The sequence below is a fragment of the Hibiscus syriacus genome, unplaced genomic scaffold, assembly GCF_006381635.1.
Source record: "Hibiscus syriacus cultivar Baekdansim isolate YM2019G1 unplaced genomic scaffold, ASM638163v2 tig00001120_pilon, whole genome shotgun sequence".
NCBI classification, from domain to species: domain Eukaryota; kingdom Viridiplantae; phylum Streptophyta; class Magnoliopsida; order Malvales; family Malvaceae; genus Hibiscus; species Hibiscus syriacus.
Window position 1 is genome coordinate 615,597 of NW_024061845.1, and position 19,775 is coordinate 635,371.

General features: G+C 34.7%; 2 protein-coding genes across 3 annotated transcripts; both read right to left on the reverse strand.

The window, feature by feature from the left end:
* Nucleotides 1-634: 634 nt before the first annotated feature.
* On the reverse strand, nt 635-2,433 carry LOC120121649 (serine/threonine-protein kinase AGC1-7-like). Its single transcript, XM_039140968.1, has 3 exons — nt 2,374-2,433; nt 1,681-2,297; nt 635-1,580 (listed from the first exon to the last, which is right to left on the reverse strand). The coding sequence occupies exons 1-3, from the start codon at nt 2,416-2,418 to the stop codon at nt 698-700; spliced, it is 1,545 nt and encodes a 514-aa protein (XP_038996899.1). The 5' UTR covers nt 2,419-2,433; the 3' UTR covers nt 635-697.
* A 2,005-nt stretch (nt 2,434-4,438) lies between these two features.
* Nucleotides 4,439-9,276, reverse strand: LOC120121633 (CTP synthase-like). 2 transcript variants are annotated; one of them, XM_039140959.1, is made up of 21 exons: nt 9,104-9,276; nt 8,939-9,018; nt 8,751-8,837; nt 8,610-8,660; nt 8,394-8,511; nt 8,259-8,315; nt 8,086-8,150; nt 7,882-7,965; nt 7,738-7,788; nt 7,589-7,651; nt 7,429-7,475; nt 7,183-7,252; nt 7,029-7,091; nt 6,537-6,626; nt 6,403-6,441; nt 6,056-6,283; nt 5,865-5,950; nt 5,699-5,747; nt 5,532-5,612; nt 5,311-5,404; nt 4,439-4,886 (listed from the first exon to the last, which is right to left on the reverse strand). In XM_039140959.1, the coding sequence occupies exons 1-21, from the start codon at nt 9,219-9,221 to the stop codon at nt 4,696-4,698; spliced, it is 1,812 nt and encodes a 603-aa protein (XP_038996890.1). In that variant the 5' UTR covers nt 9,222-9,276; the 3' UTR covers nt 4,439-4,695. The 2 variants fall into 2 exon arrangements, with proteins under 2 accessions (XP_038996890.1, XP_038996884.1); XM_039140953.1 differs by having other exon boundaries at nt 7,029-7,106; nt 9,104-9,275.
* Between the last annotated feature and the right edge of the window lie 10,499 nt (nt 9,277-19,775).

Below are 19,775 nucleotides of genomic sequence, written 5' to 3' on the forward strand. Positions count from 1 at the left end.
GACACGTTTCGTCAATATATTAATTTTATTTTGTTTATTAAAACGAAAGTCACTAAAATTTTAAATTTAAATCGAATTTTAAATACAAATTAAAATTTACACCATACGTCCCGTCAATATATGTTAATATATTTATTTATACCAAATTATTCATTCAAATATTAGAATTAAATGATCTTTGCGGTAAAAGAATTATTGTTATTTATTAAAATCTTATATTCGAACACCATATATGTTAATAATGTGAACGTTTAATATCAAATGGTTAAAAATTATTTTTAAACATATATTATTTTATATTTAACCAAATTAATAAAAGAAATTCATTGTACCGTCCGACAAAATAAAACATATTCTATGCAGACCGGTTATTATTATCATAATTCATCAAACCTTATTTGATTTTAAATAAAATAAATAAATTACAGAAGACAAATTTCCAAGTATTTCAAGTTTTTGAAAGAATCACATATTTAGAATGTGAGAAATTTTACACATTTCTAGTATAATGATAACAGGAGAGCTTGAAACAAAATCTAAAATCCTAAGCATACAACAATCTATATGTATGTATAGACTATATTATAATAATAATAATTAATTATCATAATTATAATTATAATCGCACATCGTAATCCATCGCATTTAGAATTAATTTTTGCAGTAGTGAAGTTAAAGGGAAGATATTAGTGCAGTGCTAAAAGTATTCAAATTGTATGTAGTCAGATGAATTGGATTTTTGAGCTGCTTGATTTCCAACAAGTTCGTTATGAAGATGATGATGACCGCCATGGCTGTTCTTCTTCTCTTCCTTCGCGACCAACTGCGAGAAATCCACCGGTTCCGGTACGTGTGGCGGCATTGCGCTCCTCACCAGTGCCCAATTCACTCCTTCGAAGAACGGGTGTTGCTTTATCTCCGTTGCTCCCCTTTTGCACGCGATGCGTTTGCTCGGTTCTTTGACCAGCAGACCTCGTATGAGGTCTCGAGCCACGAAGCTCACTTGTGGGGTTTCTGGGAATCTCAATGGCTGTCCTACTACGTTGAACAATGTGGCTCGGTTGCCTTGGCCTTTGAATGGGGTCGTCCCATGCAAGAGTTCGTATAAGAAGATGCCGAACGTCCACCAGTCAACTGCGCTGCCGTGCCCCTCGCCGCGGATGATTTCTGGCGCTAGATATTCGTGCGTACCGACGAACGACATCGACCGGACGTTGGTCGGTTCGGCCATTAACTCCGGCATGGAGCCTCCAACGCAGAGGCCAAAATCCGATTTGGATTTACGGTTCTTTTTGCCATGCAAGATGCGGGGGAAGAACGTGGAGGGCTGCATGCAACCTTGCCCGGGCACTTGCTCATTATCCAAGATGCCACCGTTACCGCCGCCGTTGCTTGCTTGATGCGTGGATGAAGATTTCACCAGGGTCGGATTGACGAAGCAACGGAGGGATAGGTCGAAATCCGAGAGCATTATATGACCTTCATCTCGTACCAAAACATTTTCTGGCTTCAAGTCCCTGTATACAATACCTAGCATATGCAAATACTCTAGTGCCAGCAACACCTCTGATGCAAAGAACCTAAAACCCCAAAAATGAATCATCAACATATATATTAACAAGATGAAAAGGAAAATTAATGCCGGATTGAATGATAAAGAGTTGGACAAAGTATACGAACCTTGCAGCTTCCTCAGTGAAATGCTTGTTGGGTTGCTTTTGGCGCAAGGAATGAAGATTGCCTCCACTGCAGAATTCCATGATTAGACAATAGAATTTTTCAGTCTCAAAGTAGGAATAAAGAGTAGGCAAGAAAGGGTGGTCGAGAAGGCCAAGAATCTCTCGTTCCGTTTGAGCTCTCAATAACTTGTTTCTACTCGCCAAAGATGCCTTGTCCATCACCTTCATAGCGAAAAAAGCATTGGTTCCTCTGAGCTCGACGAGGTACACACTCCCGATATCTCCATATCCGATGCGCTTGAGAAGCCGAAAGTTGCTGAGACTGATGGGGCCTTTAGCACTCACCGAATTAATAGCGTCCCACCGCACGTCGCCACCGGTGTGCGGCCTAAGCGGCGCGGTGGTGCTCTCCATGCTATCACTTCGACTGCTGTTTCTACTCCCCGAAAGATTTGTGTTCTTTGCATCAATTGGTTTCATGTCAGCTTCCAATGGCGTCCTGGGCATATTTGCAGGAGCCATGATTTTGGGGTCGTTTTCATTCACTGGATTGTTATGTTTATTGTTCTTTTTCTTGGATTGTGAATCTGTTGCTCCTCCCGATGACTTATCACCCACCTTCATCACCAGAACAAGATTTAAGAGCAATCATCATCGAAATTCAATTCAAAACAAAACCAAACAAAAATCCAACCTCTTTTTCAGAAGAGTTGACCATCTTATTAGTTTTTGACGACATAGACCTAATCCGAAAACCTCGACTGTTTTCCTAATCATCACATAAAAAGAAAATCACCATGTTGCATGCATATCTGTGTACGTATATATATATGAATGCAGGAAACAAAAACGGAAGGGTGAGGACTAAACAGAAAGAAATAGGGAATTAATGACTGTAAATTAGATTGTAAAAGAAGTTAAGGAAGCAGCCGGCTAAGAGGAGTTTGGTAGGAAATGAAGATGGAGGAGCAGCGGCAGCACCACCCATGATAGAGATGTAAAGAGGGTGAATTAGTGTGTTAATGATGCATGTTTTATTATTGTAATGGTGATGGGGAGAGAATTGGAGGGGATTAAACTAATTATAAGAGATAACTAAAAGCCTGAACAAACCCATCAGCTAATTCAAGTGTTTGAGGATTTATTGAATGATTCACCGTTTAACCCTCACTTTTGTAATGAAATACAAAATTTGTGGTTTAGTTCATGCCAGCACTGTTTCTCTGTTATCTATTGCTATTTGTAAACAACAAATGAAGTTGGTTTTGTTCTATTATCTATATTAATTTTTTAACTAATAACAACACTTGAATAAAAATATAATAATATTACAAAAATAATATATAAAATTAGAGTAAACATCTACATGAAAGAAATAAAAAAAATTAACCAAACAAAGTAGAAAAATGATGGATGCAAATAGACTTCATCAACACTAACATGAAAATACATATAAAAATGACGACATATTGATAAATTGATTTTATCACAATTCAATCGTAATCAATCTTTGATGATTGTGAAGGTGTACCGGTAAAAGAGAATAAGCTTAATGATCTAAAGCATGAGATAATCAAATAATTGTACAATACCATATCTAATTTTGGTAAAATAGAAGACATTACAAAGAACAAACAAATAGCATGCTTCAAGAGTAAATAAATAAATAAATAGAACATTCATCGTTTCATATAAAATTAATAAAATAAAATAATTTACTTCAATATACAAAATAAAAGTATGACAAATACTATGACAAAATCGATAGAATGAAAATAGAAAGAAGAGGAAAAATCAACAATCAACCATAAAATTAAAATTGATATATCATTATCGACAATAAAAGAGAAAAAGAGAGCAACAAATCTTAGGTTAAGATTCTTCGAAATAAATAGGGATGAGTGTTCGGTCGAGTCGAGTTAATTTTTATTTTATTCAAGTTGACAAATCTTGTTTTATAACTCAAACTTCATTTGTAAACTTTTTTAGTCGAATCAATTCGAGTTATTCGAGTTTCTGTTTAAATATAATTGTAAATATTATGTTACTATTTGATTTCAATTTCTATAACCATAAATACAATACAATACACATATATTAAAATTTTCATATATCATACAAAGCCCAAGAATTCAACTCAAACTTAAAAATCAATTCACTAATTACTAAAATTTTCGAGTTATTAGACCTATTATTAAAGTTATTTGAGTTCTATTTTATAACTCAATTTGAATTTAAATTTTTTTAAGTCGAATCATATTTATCAAATTACAACTCAAAATCAACTCAAATCGAGTTGAAAAGATCAATTTTTCTAGTCAATTTTTACTCCACCCTCCTCCAAAACTACTTTCAACATCACATACTGTGACCTTATATATTTATAATAATTAATGTAAACAAACATTAATTAATTATAATATACCAATCATTTTGATAATTCAAATATTACTGTATCAGAATAAATTCTGATCATAATTAAAATGTTTATACACTATTAATAAATAATGTATTATAAGCTAATATCCTTCCCTAAAAAATTGAGGTAAATAACTTGCATTCTTTTAACAAAAAATATAAAATTCCATGATAATAATAATACGAGAAATTTAAAGTCTTTAATCTAATATGCATCATCATCATCAGGCCAGTTTCTTTTACTGAAAACATAAAATGGCTTTTGCAGAGGAATGCTAGGTCTTCAATTGTTCACATAGGGCATTCTCTTCTTGCAATCAAAATGAATTAAAGCTAAAATCAAGTTCAACTTTGCTCCATATTTCTCTTAACCTGCTGCTGCTTCATGTATATCATTAAGCACAAAAAAACCTTCCTGGAAAACTATTGCCTGTCTCTCAATTGCTAAGCAACCCTACTCATACTCGACCACTGTACAGACAGATCCGAGTTCTATGAAAACTCTTGGAGAAACTTAAACCCAGTAATATATAGAGTTGTCCATCTAATGCTCTTGGAGACACTTAAAACGCAACACCGAAACGAGTTCTATCGAGGCTTAATGGTGCACACCGTTACCATTGCTGTACACACCGTTTAATGAACCGTTCGCGGACTTTAAACAGTTACCGTTTTGCCAGACCTTTGGAAGTGCTTTTCCGGTATTTATCCCGTTTGTCACTCCGTTGCTTACATGATCGGACTTGTTTAAAAGCAAATCCAATTGCCCACATGATGCTGCAATGAGTCCTGGAGATTTACAAGAACATATAAAGTGAATTCAACTGCCAAGGTTAAACGGGTTATTTTTCAGGCGTTACTTCATGAAATAAAAGGATCGTCATGAGATATAAAACAAGCATAAGTTATATGCTCATTTATAGCTGCTACCAAATGCGCAATGTTCCAAAATATTGTGGAAACATTTTTGTATTGAATGAGAATTAGTAGCAACAAGAACAGAAACACCATCACCTTCAATTATTGCAATTTACAAAATGATCTACATGCAGTAGCATCCTTAAATTTTAACTACCAGTTATAGTGGATTTTGAAGAAAATGCATCATTAAGCAAACTAGGCACATCATCGATTGAGATAGAATAATTTAATTACCAACCAACTATGCTGCAACCAATATACACACTTTATGCCAGATTTTATGGACAAGCACCTGAGAAAAGTGCAGAAGGTTTTCCTGGCCTCGACTTGAATTCAGGATGGAACTGAACACCGATAAAATATGGGTGGCTTGGTAGTTCTACAATCTGTACAAGCCAACATACAATGCTCATAACTATAAGTAACTAAATATAAGATTAATGATCAATGCAAATGTCGCGCAAAGTCTGGGTTTTCATAGTGATATGCTATGCTATACTGTATGTAACTTACCTCCATCCTCCTACCACTTTCATCTCTGCCAACAAATGAGAGACCAGCTGCTTCAAGTTTTGATATCATATCAGGGTTGACCTACAAAGGACAGACATCATTAAGAACTTGAAATAAACCATCATCATTATCATGACATCTAATAATCTCATGCATGAGTAGACTACCTCATATCTATGCCGATGCCGTTCATCAACAAAGGTTGCATCACCATACCTAGAATAAACAACTATTAAGATAAAGAAATGATGCATCTAATATTAACCCCGAACAATCTCAAGAAGTTTGTAACATTGCATTTATGGATAAAGTTTAAGAGAGCAGTGTTCTTACAACTTGGCAGATTTGCAGTCAGGAACCTTGAAGTAAGTCCTCCTTGATCCCAGGCGCATTGTTCCTCCCATATGAGTTTTCGAACCCTGTAAAATAAATCAAACAATACGTACTATTCACTTAATGGGACAAGACACGGATTATTTATTTATTTATTGGTTGGGGGATTCAAACATAATATGCTAACAAACCTCCGGCATAAATATAACGCAAGGATTTGATGTTTGAGGATCAAACTCTTCAGTGTTCGCATCATGCAAACCAAGAACTGAGCGTGCATACTCTATGACAGCTATCTGCATCCCGAGGCAGATGCCCAGGAAAGGAACTTTGCTTTCACGAGCATATTTTGCAGCAAGAATTTTCCCTTGTACTCCCCTGTCACCAAAACCTCCAGGAACTAAGATACCATCAGCACCCTACATTAGAAGACTTTTTAGAGGTTCTTTCGAAGGAAATAGCTCAAGAGAAACTGCAGGATACAAACACAAAGAGAAAAATAGATCATTCCACATCAAGAATGGTGGTGTGAAAAAACCTTCAAACGATTCCATGCTGCTTTGTAAGCGTCAGGATCCTGTAAGGTGTAAATTATAGACATTGTGAGCATTAACTACAAAAACTACCATTAAAAAATCCATGAAAAATAGTGCCAAAAAATTTAAAACCAACCTCTTTAGCAGTAATGTCTTCAAGGTGACTTGCTTCAACCCACTCTACAATTAGCTTCCTGCGGCAGCCAACAGATGCATGCAAAAGTGCCTATCACAATAAACCTAAAATATTAGAAGCCAATTTCACTACACGCCTATTTGCCTTCTAACTTTTAGAATTTCTTTCCAATTAGGGCCTTTATAGGATAGAGTGGGTACAAGTTGTTAGGAATTTACATAAAGCAACCCTAGTTGAAATGACTTGGTAGAAAAGGCAGAAATAAATAAATGAAGAATACAGAACGAGTTGTTACGAAATGTTAGGTATTTACATGTATAATGCATACCTAGTTTAAATGACTTGCTAAAAGAGGAAGAAATAAATAAATGAATAATACAGAGATTGCATTAACTGATTGAAATGACTTGGTAAAAGGGGCAGAAGTAAATAAATGAGTAACAATGCAACAACAAGATTTCTCATATTTTTCAGAACTAATAAAGCTTTTACCTTTAAAACAGAGAGGTAAGAATCTTTAAGCCCAATGTACTTTCCAACCATGGCAATTTTAACCTGAAATGTAAATGACTGCAAAGGAATTATAATTTCCACCATATGCAAAAAACGCAGACTACTCAACAATTTAGTGATTCTTGGCACCTACAGGTTCATGAAGCTTGTCATAAACTTTGGTCCTAGTAGTCCACTCTGTTAAATCAGGCTTCTTTGCAATCCTGTAATTCAGACAAGTGTAAATATACATACCAGAAAACTACAGCCAGAACTTGATACATAAATAAGTACTCACATCAGAGCCAAAACATAAAGAAAACACGGACAACAAAATGGAGACAGATCAACTAGATAAGAAAAAAATTAAAGGGTGGATTAGAGAGTTAATAGAGCAAACCCTAGAAGGTTCAGTCCTTTCAAGATTGCTTCATGTGCCTTTTGATCCTATTCGTGATCAGAAAAATAAACAAATGAATCAGATAACAGAAATTTTCATTTCTATCTTTGAACTAAGAATGTTAGACAAAAAACCAAACTCAAAAAAGTGAACTACTTACTCTTAGTAGTAAAGGAATGTGCCAAATATTTGGAACGTCATATAGAGTGACAATATTTTGAGCCTGGAAAAAGTCATATTGCTTAATAACAGTAGTAAATAATTTAGGAGACGAAGAGAAGTCAACTAAAAGCATTCATGTGTCATTACCGGAACATGACAAAACTGAGAGAGCTTTTGCTTGACATTATCATCAAGTGCCTGATGCAAAAAAAAAAATGGGTAAGTGAATGAATAAGAAATGCCAAATCAGCATTGGTAAATACAATTGAAAAAGAGAAATAAGGGTCGAACCATTGTACTGCGACAAGCAAGAATATTTGGTGTCAAGCCAAGTCCTCTAAGTCCCCGAACACTATGCTGGGTAGGCTTTGTTTTCTGTTATTTGACTCATCAAAGCAGAAAAGTTTATTTCATGCATCATGCTTCTCTCAGTTTCATGCATATTTGCTATGGAATACTGTACACAAGACAATATAATGAAGTATCAAGAGGTACCGGTTCACCAACAACATTGAGAACAGGAACAAGGCTGACATGAACCAAACAGAAATTGCCAGTGCCTAAGAAAATAAACAAAAAGAAGTGAAATTACCATCACACAAAAAGAACAATCGAAAAGAAATTAGCATAAACTAATTAGATAAGGAGGCACAAAAGAATATTCTTACCTACACGGTAGGAGAATTGACCAAGTGCCTCAATAAATGGCATAGATTCAATGTCTCCTGGATCCAGAAGAGTTACGAGTGAGAAACAGGGGGGAAAATAACGAATACAAACACAGACTGTTGGAGTGAATGTACCTATAGTTCCACCCAATTCAATGACACAAATATCAGCCGGACCTTCCTTTCCATCAACAGGTATCTTTGCTGCACGCTCTATCCACTCTTGTATCGCATCAGTGATGTGAGGAACAACCTAGAGCAAGAGAAAAAACATAAAATTTGGAAAATGTAAGTAGCATAACACATTTAGGGAATCTTTGTTGAGAGTATAACATAACTTTTAAAACAAACCTGAACAGTCTTTCCAAGATAATCTCCCCTTCTCTCCTTGTTAATAACAGACTATACAAATCAAAAGCATGAGGTTGAACAGAGCGTTCCAAAAGCTAAAAAAACGTGGACTGAAAGAAGAAAATGATATAAGAATCAGACCTGATAAATCTTTCCTGTTGTTATATTATTGTCACTGGTTAATGTAATGTCAAGAAACCGTTCATAGTTTCCAAGGTCCAGGTCCACCTTCAAATGCATAACAAGGTCAATTTACACCATCATTAACATTTGACCATGGATGCTTTGCTTTGATTATAAAGCACGAAAAAATAAACAAAAGATATTACCTCGCCGCCATCATTGAGGACAAAGACCTCACCATGCTCAAAAGGGGACATTGTACCAGCATCAGTGTTGAGATAAGGATCTGCAAACGACATCATAACAAAAAAAAAAGTTTATTCCAAAAGTGAAAGCATTGGGAATATGAGATTTCAAAAAAGAACAAGTACCAATTTTGATGGAAGTGACACGAAAGCCACAAGATTTAAGAAGAAGACCGATGCTGCTAGCGGTAACCCCTTTTCCCAACCCGCTAACAACGCCTCCGGTAACAAGAACGTACTTCATTTTTCTCTCCCGGTTTGCCTTCTTTGAAACTAAACGAAAATGGGGAAAGGAATGAGAAAAGAGAGACGTTATTTATAGCAGTAAAACAAAAAGCAGGAAAGCAGAAGGGGCAGGGTAGCAGTGAGCTTTGGTCTTGCTCTGATAAAACCAAAGTCCAAAGCCAAAGCCAAATCCAAGGCCAAACCCAAAGCCACGAATCAAAATAAATAAATAAAAAAGGACTGGTGACGGTGTTTACTATAAATTTCGCAGAATCAAAATGAGAATCTGAAAGTTGAGCGAATGTGGATAAGGGCAGCTGGCTCCCCTCTCTGTGTGCTTATGCGTCAATGCTTGGCCTTCAACTGGAAATTTTTAACTTCAACTTCAAGGCGGCGGGTGAGGGAAAGGGATGGGAGGAAAGGGTTTTCATATTTATTATATATATACACGCGCGCTGAAGACGAAGTCACAGTTATGGATCATAATAACAACACACTATTTAGGGTTGCATGTGGATTAACAACGATATTGTTATTTGATTCCATGCTCCTGAGATTTCAAACCAGAGGCCTACGGATCTCTTATGTTAAACCATAATCATTTATACAGTTTTTTTATTCAACAACAACAACAACAACAACAACAACAAAATCCAATTCCCATATATATGGGGCAAGGGGAGGTAGGGTAATAGGCTGCCCCCAACGTCAGGTTGAGGATAGCTTCCGTGAAAGACCTCCGACAGTCAGAAAATTAAAAATATAGATAAAATGCAATGCATGTATAAATAATTACATAAATACATAGCTAAACAGTATTCATATGCAGTCATTAATATCATATGTGCTTCTGTAATGGGGAGTAATCCCTGCAAAATAATCCCTGCGAAAGAATCTCTGCATATAGACAGAAACATAAGACCGGCTAAATTTAACAGAGGAAACATGACGAGAATGATACACAGAAGACAATTATAGCAAGCCCAGTTCTAATCTTTCATAAATACCAATAACAGAAAAGTATAAAAAGTAAAAGTCATGGAAATTACTACAAATGCATTTAAAAGAAGACAAAGATGATACACCCTATAGATGTGACCCACACTACTCGACTACCCTAATCTTAAGCCTCCATAATTTCCTATCATAGGTCATGTCTTCGGTAAGGCCTAAATCCATCAAATCAGATCTCAAGCAGTCTTCCCACTTCCGCCTTGGTCGTCCTTTCCTTCTGGCACCGTCGACTGTAATCGACTCTACCCTCCTGACCGCATCCGACGGTAGTCGCCTAAGGACATGCCCAAACCACCGTAGTCTTCCTCCCTCAATTTTCGGAAACAGGCACCACCCCTAAGGACATCCTAATAGCAGAGTTTGTCGTCATATCCCACAGAGTCCTACCACATGTCCATCGAAGCATTCTTATTTCTGCGGCCTCTATCCTCCTTACGTGATCCTTCTTGGTTGCCCAACATTCTGATCCATACAACAGCGCTGGTCTTATTGCCATTCTATAAAATTTTCCCTTAAGTTTTAGAGGCACCTTATTGTCACACAAAACTCCAGTAGCAGCCCTCCACTTTAGCCATCCCGCCTTTATACGGTGTGTAACGTCATCATCTACACCCCCATCTTTATGTATCATAGACCCTAAGTACTTGAAACAATCCTTTGAGGGAAGGACGTGTCCTTCTATGCATACTTCTACATCTTCATCGTTTTGGTTCCCATTGAAGTTTGAACATAAATACTCTGTCTTTTCAATATTGATCCTTAAACCTTTTTCTTCCAAAGCAGTCTTCCAGGTAGCCAGTCTACTATTCAACTCAGATTTTGTTTCAGCAACTAGAACAATGTCGTCAGCGAAAAACATACACCAAGGTACACCGTATGGTGTCGCACAATAGATGTCGTCCATAATCAAGGCGAAGATGTAAGGGCTAAGAGCCGACCCCCTGGTGGAGTCCGATTTCCACCGGGAATGCCTCGGTGTCGCCAACTGTAGTCCTGACGTAAGTAGTAGATCTACAGTACATATCACGAATCGCCCGGATATAAGCAGTTGGTATCCGTCTCGTTTCCAAAGTCTTCCAGATCGTATCGCGAGGAACGCTATCATAAGCCTTCTCAAGGTCAATGAACGCCATGTGAAGATCTCTAGACTTTTCCCTATATTTCTCCATAAGCCGTCGAAGTAGATGAATCGCTTATATTATGTTTGTGTTTAAGTTAATAACTAATAATTACAACTCAACTGATTTTTTTTAATTAATATCAATTTAAATCATCTTATATACCTAAATATTTTGAAACTATACGAACCGATTAACTCCCGAAATTTTTAGATTTTATTATTTTTAAGGTCTTTATTAAAATTTAATTAAATAAATTAATGTCCTCTATTTTTTCAGTTTAAATATTTGTTAAATTCCTATCGATTCTTATACTAGACAAAATAAGCAACATTCTCATCGTTCTCATTTAAAAATTTCTTAAATGCTGTCAATTTTAAATTAAATACAACCAACCTTAATTTTTATTTTAACTTAACTATTTTTGTTACTTCATCCCTATTATGAATGAAGTAGAATTTATAACATCAAAATCTTTTATTTGAAAAGATGGTTAAATCGAACTTATTTCATTTGCAGAATGTATGTATTATCAATTGATTAAGAATATTTTAAACAAATATCACTTTTTTATTCATAAAAAAAACTTTCCTAAAAAATTTAAACCACCTTAAATTATTTTATCAAGATATGTTGAAAAAAATTAGCCTGTGGATATGTATGATTTGAATAATTTTTTCCCAGCGCCACGATGCAGGGCATGAGGGGTGTGTGGATAAATTAGAGAGGTCGAAGGGTCATCATCTCAAAGGAATCTTTAAAGCCTGCCGTTGGTAGTTTCAATGAAACCAACTTTTTGGACTGTTTTTGAATAACCAAATTCAAACATAATAACCGAAAAAACCGAGTCATCATCCACCCCTCATTTTAGGCTTAGTATTACAAACAAACAAGAACAAGGAAGAAAAACGCAGCTAATCACTGACTAATCTAAAAGATAAGCCTAAGCCCTAAGCCATTGTCGTTGTCCTTGTCTTTGCTGTGCTCTCTTCGTGTTTTGTAATTAAATCAGTCATTTTTTACATTATCCCTTTCTTCGGTTACGCCTTTCCCTCCTTTTTTTTAACTTTACGCTGTTGACATCTTCCCCCGCATTTGCGCCTCTCGTGTAGGGTTTACTTTGGCCAGTAATTCAAATTAGATTCGGATCATAATGGAAAAGGCGGGAGACTCAATTACTCTGTTTATTTTATTCGTCCAATTCATTTCTCTTTTACCCAATGTTGGTGGTTATGTTATAACCGTTTACTTTTACATTACATTTATTCTATGTTAGCTTCATCCCACTTCTTTTTTTATTAATGCTTTTTCTAAATTTCTATTAAAACAAAAATAATGATTTTCTAAATTTAATACGGTGAATATAAATTTAAATATATATAATTTGTATATATGGAATGTTAAGTTCATGTTATTTCTATTTACATTTTAAATATGTTGATGGGTGAGATTACGGTAGATTCTGAGGGTTTATCTCTTTTGATTTAAACGAAAAGTTATAAATTATTGTTCGGAAAAATAGAGAATAGACAAGTTGACAAAGATTATAACCGTCGAGAAAGAGTGAGAGAGCATCCTTTCCTTTTTTTTCCAGCCTTGCATGATAATTTATATGTATATACTTATTGGTGTGATGACTATAATTATTTATAGTCGGCTAAAATAAATAGATATGATTGTCCTATAGTATATTTGATTGGTAAATTATGTAAATCTATCAATAGTCATGTCAATAGACTATAGATGACCGAATGACATAGAACTTTCGAAGGTTAGAAAAAATATGAGGTTCGTTAGGCAAAAGAAAAATAACGAAAATGTGATTTATCGAGTAGATCTAACAAAATAAATGCATAAAAGAGTATTGTATAAGAATTTTAATCAAATATTTTAATATTTATTATAATATTTTTATCCTTCTAAAACTTATTTTAAACTATCACGTTTGGACGGGACAAACAGTAATAAAACTCAACATTATTAATTGAGATATTTAAAAAGTTTTAAAGACCAATAATAAATTATATAATTATGTATTTTTTTAAGGAAATAAAGAACCGTTTTACCATTATTTTAACTTAAAATTTCTTAAATTTTAAATATTTTTGGGACCATCACCCCACAGATACCTTCTGCCTTCTGCCATTGGCTAAATAATATCTTTTCAGAAGGAAAAAATATCACCTAACCTCTTTCAGGGCAAATGGAAGTGAAATATTAAATAAAAGGTAAAATGGGACGAATGAGATGAGATTGTGTAGACCCCATTGCTGCCATGTTACCAACACATGGTTGTTAATGTGGTTGGGGGGAAAATGGTGGTACCCAATCGCACCAAAGTGCCATTTTCAATATTTGCTGTGGTAGTTGCTTAATTACATTGTGACCCTACCCTCGCAATTCATGTCAAAGTCATAAACATCTTTAGCACAAGTTTTTCAAACTATTATCGAGCGACACATGCCCTAATCAAAAGTACGTTTAGCTGCAGTTAAATTCATAAGAATTGAAGAATATAATCAAAACGTATAAATTATATACGAATGAAATTGATTGTCGGATTTCAAACACAGAGACAATGAATTACTGTATTCTTGGTAGTGCAAGGTTCTCCTGTGTGGATTCACGTTCCTGCTTAAATGGCAGTGAAAATAATGGTTTTTATTTGTTGTATTGAGGTGAAGTTAAGAATGACTGAAAACGATACATTTGAATGAAGCGGTGCATGTGAGTTGGTGATTGGGTATTGTGCAGTCCTGCAATTTTGAAGGCACATGGTTTTGCACCCCAAACTGCAATGGTAAGTTTAGCCTAACATGGACTTTGTCGGCTACTATCATGCCAATGTTTCTCTTTTTCTTTTTTCTTTTCCCTTGACAATATATTAGCGAGCTTTGTACGCCAATTTTGTTTGACTATGGTCGGGGTGCACAGATTTAACTAGAGGAAACTCGAATGGCACACTCTAGATATACGATATCTTTCGAGAGTTATATATATATATATATATATTATATAATGTAAAATTCTTTTAATTTATATATATTTAAGATAATTAAATGAGTAAAGATAATAAGCTATATACATATTAACTTGAATAAATAAATATTAAACAATATCTGTTAGATTTGTTTAAATTCTCATAATCGTCATTTACAATCACTTTACAGCTATTATCTCAAAACTAAAAGGATAATCTTTCTCTTCCTCCGACATAAAAGTTCTGTGATTTGTTCTCAACAAATCTAGAGGATTATATTGACTCTCCTTCTTCCATACTTAAGTACCTATATCGGCTCTCAAAATCTCATATATGAGTCTTTAAATTGTCATGACTAACATATTTCCATCCACTGTAGAAGGGTTAAATCGTCGATGACCACTATCATCTCTTGTAGCATCTCATTGATGTGATGAGTATAAAAACACTTCGATTTTCATATTATTCTGAAAAGCTTACTCATGAAGCAATCTTTTAAGATATAGATTTTTCAATTTCTTTCTAAAATATGATTTTTTTTCTTTTCAAAATGAATTGTCTTGTTCTTCTAAAATATGAAAGAAAAATGTTGTGAATATATATCATTGCATCACATGCACTTTGATCGATGTATTGGTGTATCTGAAAATACATTCGATAAGCCTATGTATATATATATATATATATATTATATAAGGTTAGAATCTACTTATATTTAGTGTAAAACTTTTTGTTTTATACCTTTATAGAATCGTTAGAGGAGAGAAAATCAAAGACTAATATTAATTCGATTTTTTTCGGTGAATATCTTCTTGTTTCCTATTGTTAATCTCAACCTTTGATTTCCCTCATCCAAAGGTCCTAAAAAATGTAAAATTAAAAGTTTTACACTAAATGTAATTGAATCATGTCCCATACATATATATATAATATAGAAGACAATATAAAAACCCAAACAAAGTATAACCATCATCCTCTGCGGGCATATGCACTGAAGTTGACATCAAATTTGGAACTCCAAAACAGTAAACTTTTGATTAAGGATTAAGTCCAGAGTCAATCTTCACTAAGTGAGGCCAATGTGTCAATTTTCACATAATGATTCCTGTAACCCCCTCAGACCGATGCAGGTAACCCGATCCGATCTGGGTTGTCACATTAGGGTCATCGGAGCGACCCACTGTAAAAATAGCAGAAAATTTAAAACTTTTTATCAGAACATGTAAACTTATAAAATCATTTGTCACTATTTAAAAATTAAACAGATTTTTAGACTCGTATATAAAACAAAATACAATTACATGCCCCCTAATCACATGTATCATACTCTGCAACAACGCCGGAAAAACTCCCTTACTGATGTCGATAGCTGCACTAGTACAATTCTTTTAACCTGCAATGTTGAGTAATAGAGTGAGCTTCGGAAAGCTCAGTAATACAGAACTACCAGATGATGCTGAAGAACTTGCAGATACAGATAAACATACATTTCCTTATTGGTTCAGATATCTACATATTTTTAGGCTGAGTTGAGGTCCATTGATATCGCAGGTAGTAACAGATAATATTCATTTCAGATGGAAATATTTCGGATGTTTAGGTTCAGGAGATCAGAATAGGTTTTCTAATGTGTTCCCGTAAAACTAGTAAGAAGATACAGATCTTTTAAAACATATATATATATATACTCCCATCCGTTCACATCATAAATGTGTAGGTTCCCCAGAACCATACACCTAACCGCACATGCCATTTAGACCCTGAGCACAAAGCCGAGGAGTCTGCAAATAATCTTCCTCCAACAATAAACCCCCAGATAAAACATTTTTCCGTCGGTAAACGGAGATATCAAAAACCAAAACATAATTAGATCATATATCAGAACAGAATCCATGTTAGGAATCAGAACAAATTTCAGATCAGATGTCAAAACAGAATTCAAATCAGAAATCAGATAAAATATTCATATAAGTAGGGAACACACTAGAGTTTCCAGATATTATTTAGAGATACAAGTTAATCTTATCGGGCAGAGAAACACAAATATTCAGTTTACCGATAGAATGCCGGAAATTAGAATCACTATTAGAAGAGTTTGTTAACTGACAAAATCATCAGTTATTCATAATATGCTTATCATGATCATCTTATTCAAACATTTATCGGAAGCTCTACGTAATAAGAAGGGTATTCAAAATTCTTTACATATGAGTTACTTATGTTTTCATACATGACCAGAGTGATTTGAGTTGATAAGGAATAACGAAGATTCAGGACCTTTAAAATCTATGTCGATTGATCAAATTATCGAACAACTCTAGATAAATAACTCACAGAACTAATACTTGTCAATTTGTCAAATTCATTAACCTTCCAGGGTATTTACTCTTTAATACCAAATATTCTTATCCATATATCACATTCTGAGTCATCAATGAACATATCTTAAGGTGACTAACAGATATTCTAATGGTCTTTATTTCATTTCCATGTGTCAACTATATCAGGAAATGCCGACGTACTTTATTTGTGGTTCATAATCCATAGGGGTAATACATCACGTAAGTTCATCAGAATTTTCATGCTTATTCCAATCTCTTACTTAATCCTCAGTCCTTGAGGTTACCTAGTTCATTTAGCAGTCAAGTCTATTCCAGCTACTTCAGAATTTTCCAGAGTAATTCCGGACATTTCTGAATTTTGGATACATATTGTACTTCCTTTCAGTTTAGTTCGGTATTCGTAGTTGATTTGTCGAACAAATATAAAATTCTTAGTATTGAATGCGATCTAGAGTTTTTGAGCTGAATATTTCCAAAATTATCATCGAACCAAACTTGAGAAGATGAACACGCGTTCGAATAATATCTATGTCGTTCAGGTACTGACATATCATTAAGGTTGATCAGCTCACTTAAGTTGTGATCCATAACTTTTAAAGGTAGTCCCACACCTCTGCTTATTTGGATTCCTTAATGAATCCAAGACATTTACTTAGTATATGCTATAAGGGCATTTTGGTAATTTTGGTATTTCGTTTTATTCCATTCATTTCAGAGCTCAAGGATATCCAATCATTCCTGAGCTTGGTGATATTCTTGGGTCATTTCCATTGCAGGGGTATTATGGTCATTCTACAGATCCGATGTATTTCAATAATTTCCTTCCATCCTATCTTATTATTTAATTCCAATTTATCATATATTTCAGTCCCTTCGAACAATTCTGATAAAAGAGCACCCTCCGATAAATTGTTCTTCATGTATTTACTCATAACTCGTATATTTTCGGGTCAAGTGCCTTCTCAGATTTTTACCAACGGAATATCAAGAATTCTTCTGCACTAAGTCGGATCTTAACAATCAAATTCGTACTTAATCAAATTAAGTACAAATCCTCAAAGTACTTTCTCATTCAGGGTCAACTCAGACTATTTTACCTCTCAAGGGCATTTTCATAATTTCTTAACCAGTTAATTTCGATATTAGCTCTTAACGAAAATAATTATAATTTAAAGATCCTATGGTCAATTGCTTTCCCGAACATTCTCTGATCTTGAAATTATTACTTAACAAACTTCTAACATCTTGCACAAACCCTTTTTTGGCGTTAAAAATCAGTTATCCAAATTTTCTAAACAAAACTATCATTTCTTATGCACATATGTAATTATATTATATCAATATGTCCTTTCAGAGTTATTAACCAACTTCCAGGGATAATTCTTGTAATCCTACAACATAAGGATATTTTCGTAATTTTACTCTACTAGAGTATTATCATAATTTCTCATCCAAGTACCTTTAACATTTAACCTTTGATGATATAAAATATAAGTTACAAATCCAGGCTGATTTCTTTATCAATAATAACAAATTTGTAATTTAATTCTAAAAATTCCTCAATCTCTTATATTAGTCATTCGATCTGTATTCAATTACAAAATTTCTACCACATTCATATTCAGTGTATAAATTATTCAACTCCACAAAAGTGACAAACATTATCTTATTCATGCATTTACCAATATCAACATATTCCATAAAGCATAAAGAGGTGGTAAAGTATTACATCGATTTCTGTGCCATACTGATCGACCATAAAAATTCCATTCGAATACCCTCAATCTTGAAATCATCTTCCAATATTTCCTCAGATCCATATCAATAGAAATTACATCAAAAACGGTGATTAATTATGAAAAACAGATCGAATCAGATGATAAATCAGTGAAAAACAGCTTATCGGATTCGAATTTGGCGAAACGGACTTCGGATTCGGATTCAGGACGTCAAAAGCATAAAATATGACTTTTCGAAAATTTGGAATTTTTCGGTCAAAATCAAAGTCAACGGGTTTGACTGGCAATTTCGAGGCCTTCGGGTCCGAATTTTGAAAAACGGACTACGAAACCGGATTTGGAACGTCGAAAAACGTCAGGATAGGTATATTCGGTCGAAGTCAAAGGTCGTTTAATGCCCGGTCAAAGTCGGTCAAAGTTCTGGTCAATTGCGGTCAAAGCCGACCAACGATCAACGGTCGACCATTTTACACAAATAACACCCTAACAGAAATTAATTACCAAATTAGCCACATTCTGCAAATATTTATTAAACTAACACCCAAATTTTACACAAATAGCACCCAAACAGAAATTAATTACAAAGTTATCACCCAGACGATGACCACTCTCGGGGGTGGCGCGTGCATCGCGTGAACAGTAATCCGGTGTCGGAAAATTCCTAAAAATTATTTTAAACGATTTTGAGGTACTTACAAAGCTCGGTTCACAATTTTGAACGACGGAGAGCTTGATTTCAAAACGTCGGAAACTTTGACGGTCTCACCCCTCCACGCGCCGGTGATAACGGAGAAACAGAGAACATCGGTGGACTCGGAACGATGCAAGGAACACGATGGTGCAGGAGGTGTCGTAAACGGATGACCGGATCGTCGTGAATCGACAAAAACCCAACTAAAACCGAGTTATTACCGACGATACTTCCGACTGAAATTAACGACGAACGACGACGATTCACAACGAAAGGTGTGAGGGGTTTTGTTCCTCGATCGACAACGAACACGATGGTGGTTTCGGTTCGTCGATCGGAGGTCGGACGACGAGTAAATCAGAGTTGAAAGAAGGGTTGTTGGGGAATAGAAAACTGAAAAATGCGGGGAATGGTTTATAATTCAACTCATAATAAAAATGAATAAACCAAGTGTTTAGTAACTGAACTTCCTGCACTTCTTAAAACGATCTACCAACTTTAAAATTTTATAATTTAATCCACCGTTTCTTTCAAAATACCAATTAAATCCTCCACTTTATAATTTCTTAAATTTAGCCAAAAATTGGGATGTTACAATTCCAATTGACACAATCAAAGGACAATTGGAATAAACTATATCCGACCATAACAAAATTTTAAAATCCAAACTCAGTAAGGTGATTGGCCAG

Excerpts from the sequence above, each read along its gene's own strand:
- LOC120121649 (XM_039140968.1), bottom strand. The coding sequence starts at position 2,418 with ATGTCGTCAAAAACTAATAAGATGGTCAACTCTTCTGAAAAAGAG. Across the intron at positions 2,298-2,373 it reads TCAACTCTTCTGAAAAAGAG|GTGGGTGATAAGTCATCGGG; the intron begins GTTGGATTTTTG and ends CTGGTGATGAAG. Across the intron at positions 1,581-1,680 it reads TTCACTGAGGAAGCTGCAAG|GTTCTTTGCATCAGAGGTGT; the intron begins GTTCGTATACTT and ends TTGGGGTTTTAG.
- LOC120121633 (XM_039140953.1), bottom strand. The coding sequence starts at position 9,221 with ATGAAGTACGTTCTTGTTACCGGAGGCGTTGTTAGCGGGTTGGGAAAA. Across the intron at positions 7,652-7,737 it reads CTCAGTTTTGTCATGTTCCG|GCTCAAAATATTGTCACTCT; the intron begins GTAATGACACAT and ends GACTTTTTCCAG. Across the intron at positions 5,748-5,864 it reads GACTGCAAATCTGCCAAGTT|GTATGGTGATGCAACCTTTG; the intron begins GTAAGAACACTG and ends TGTTTATTCTAG.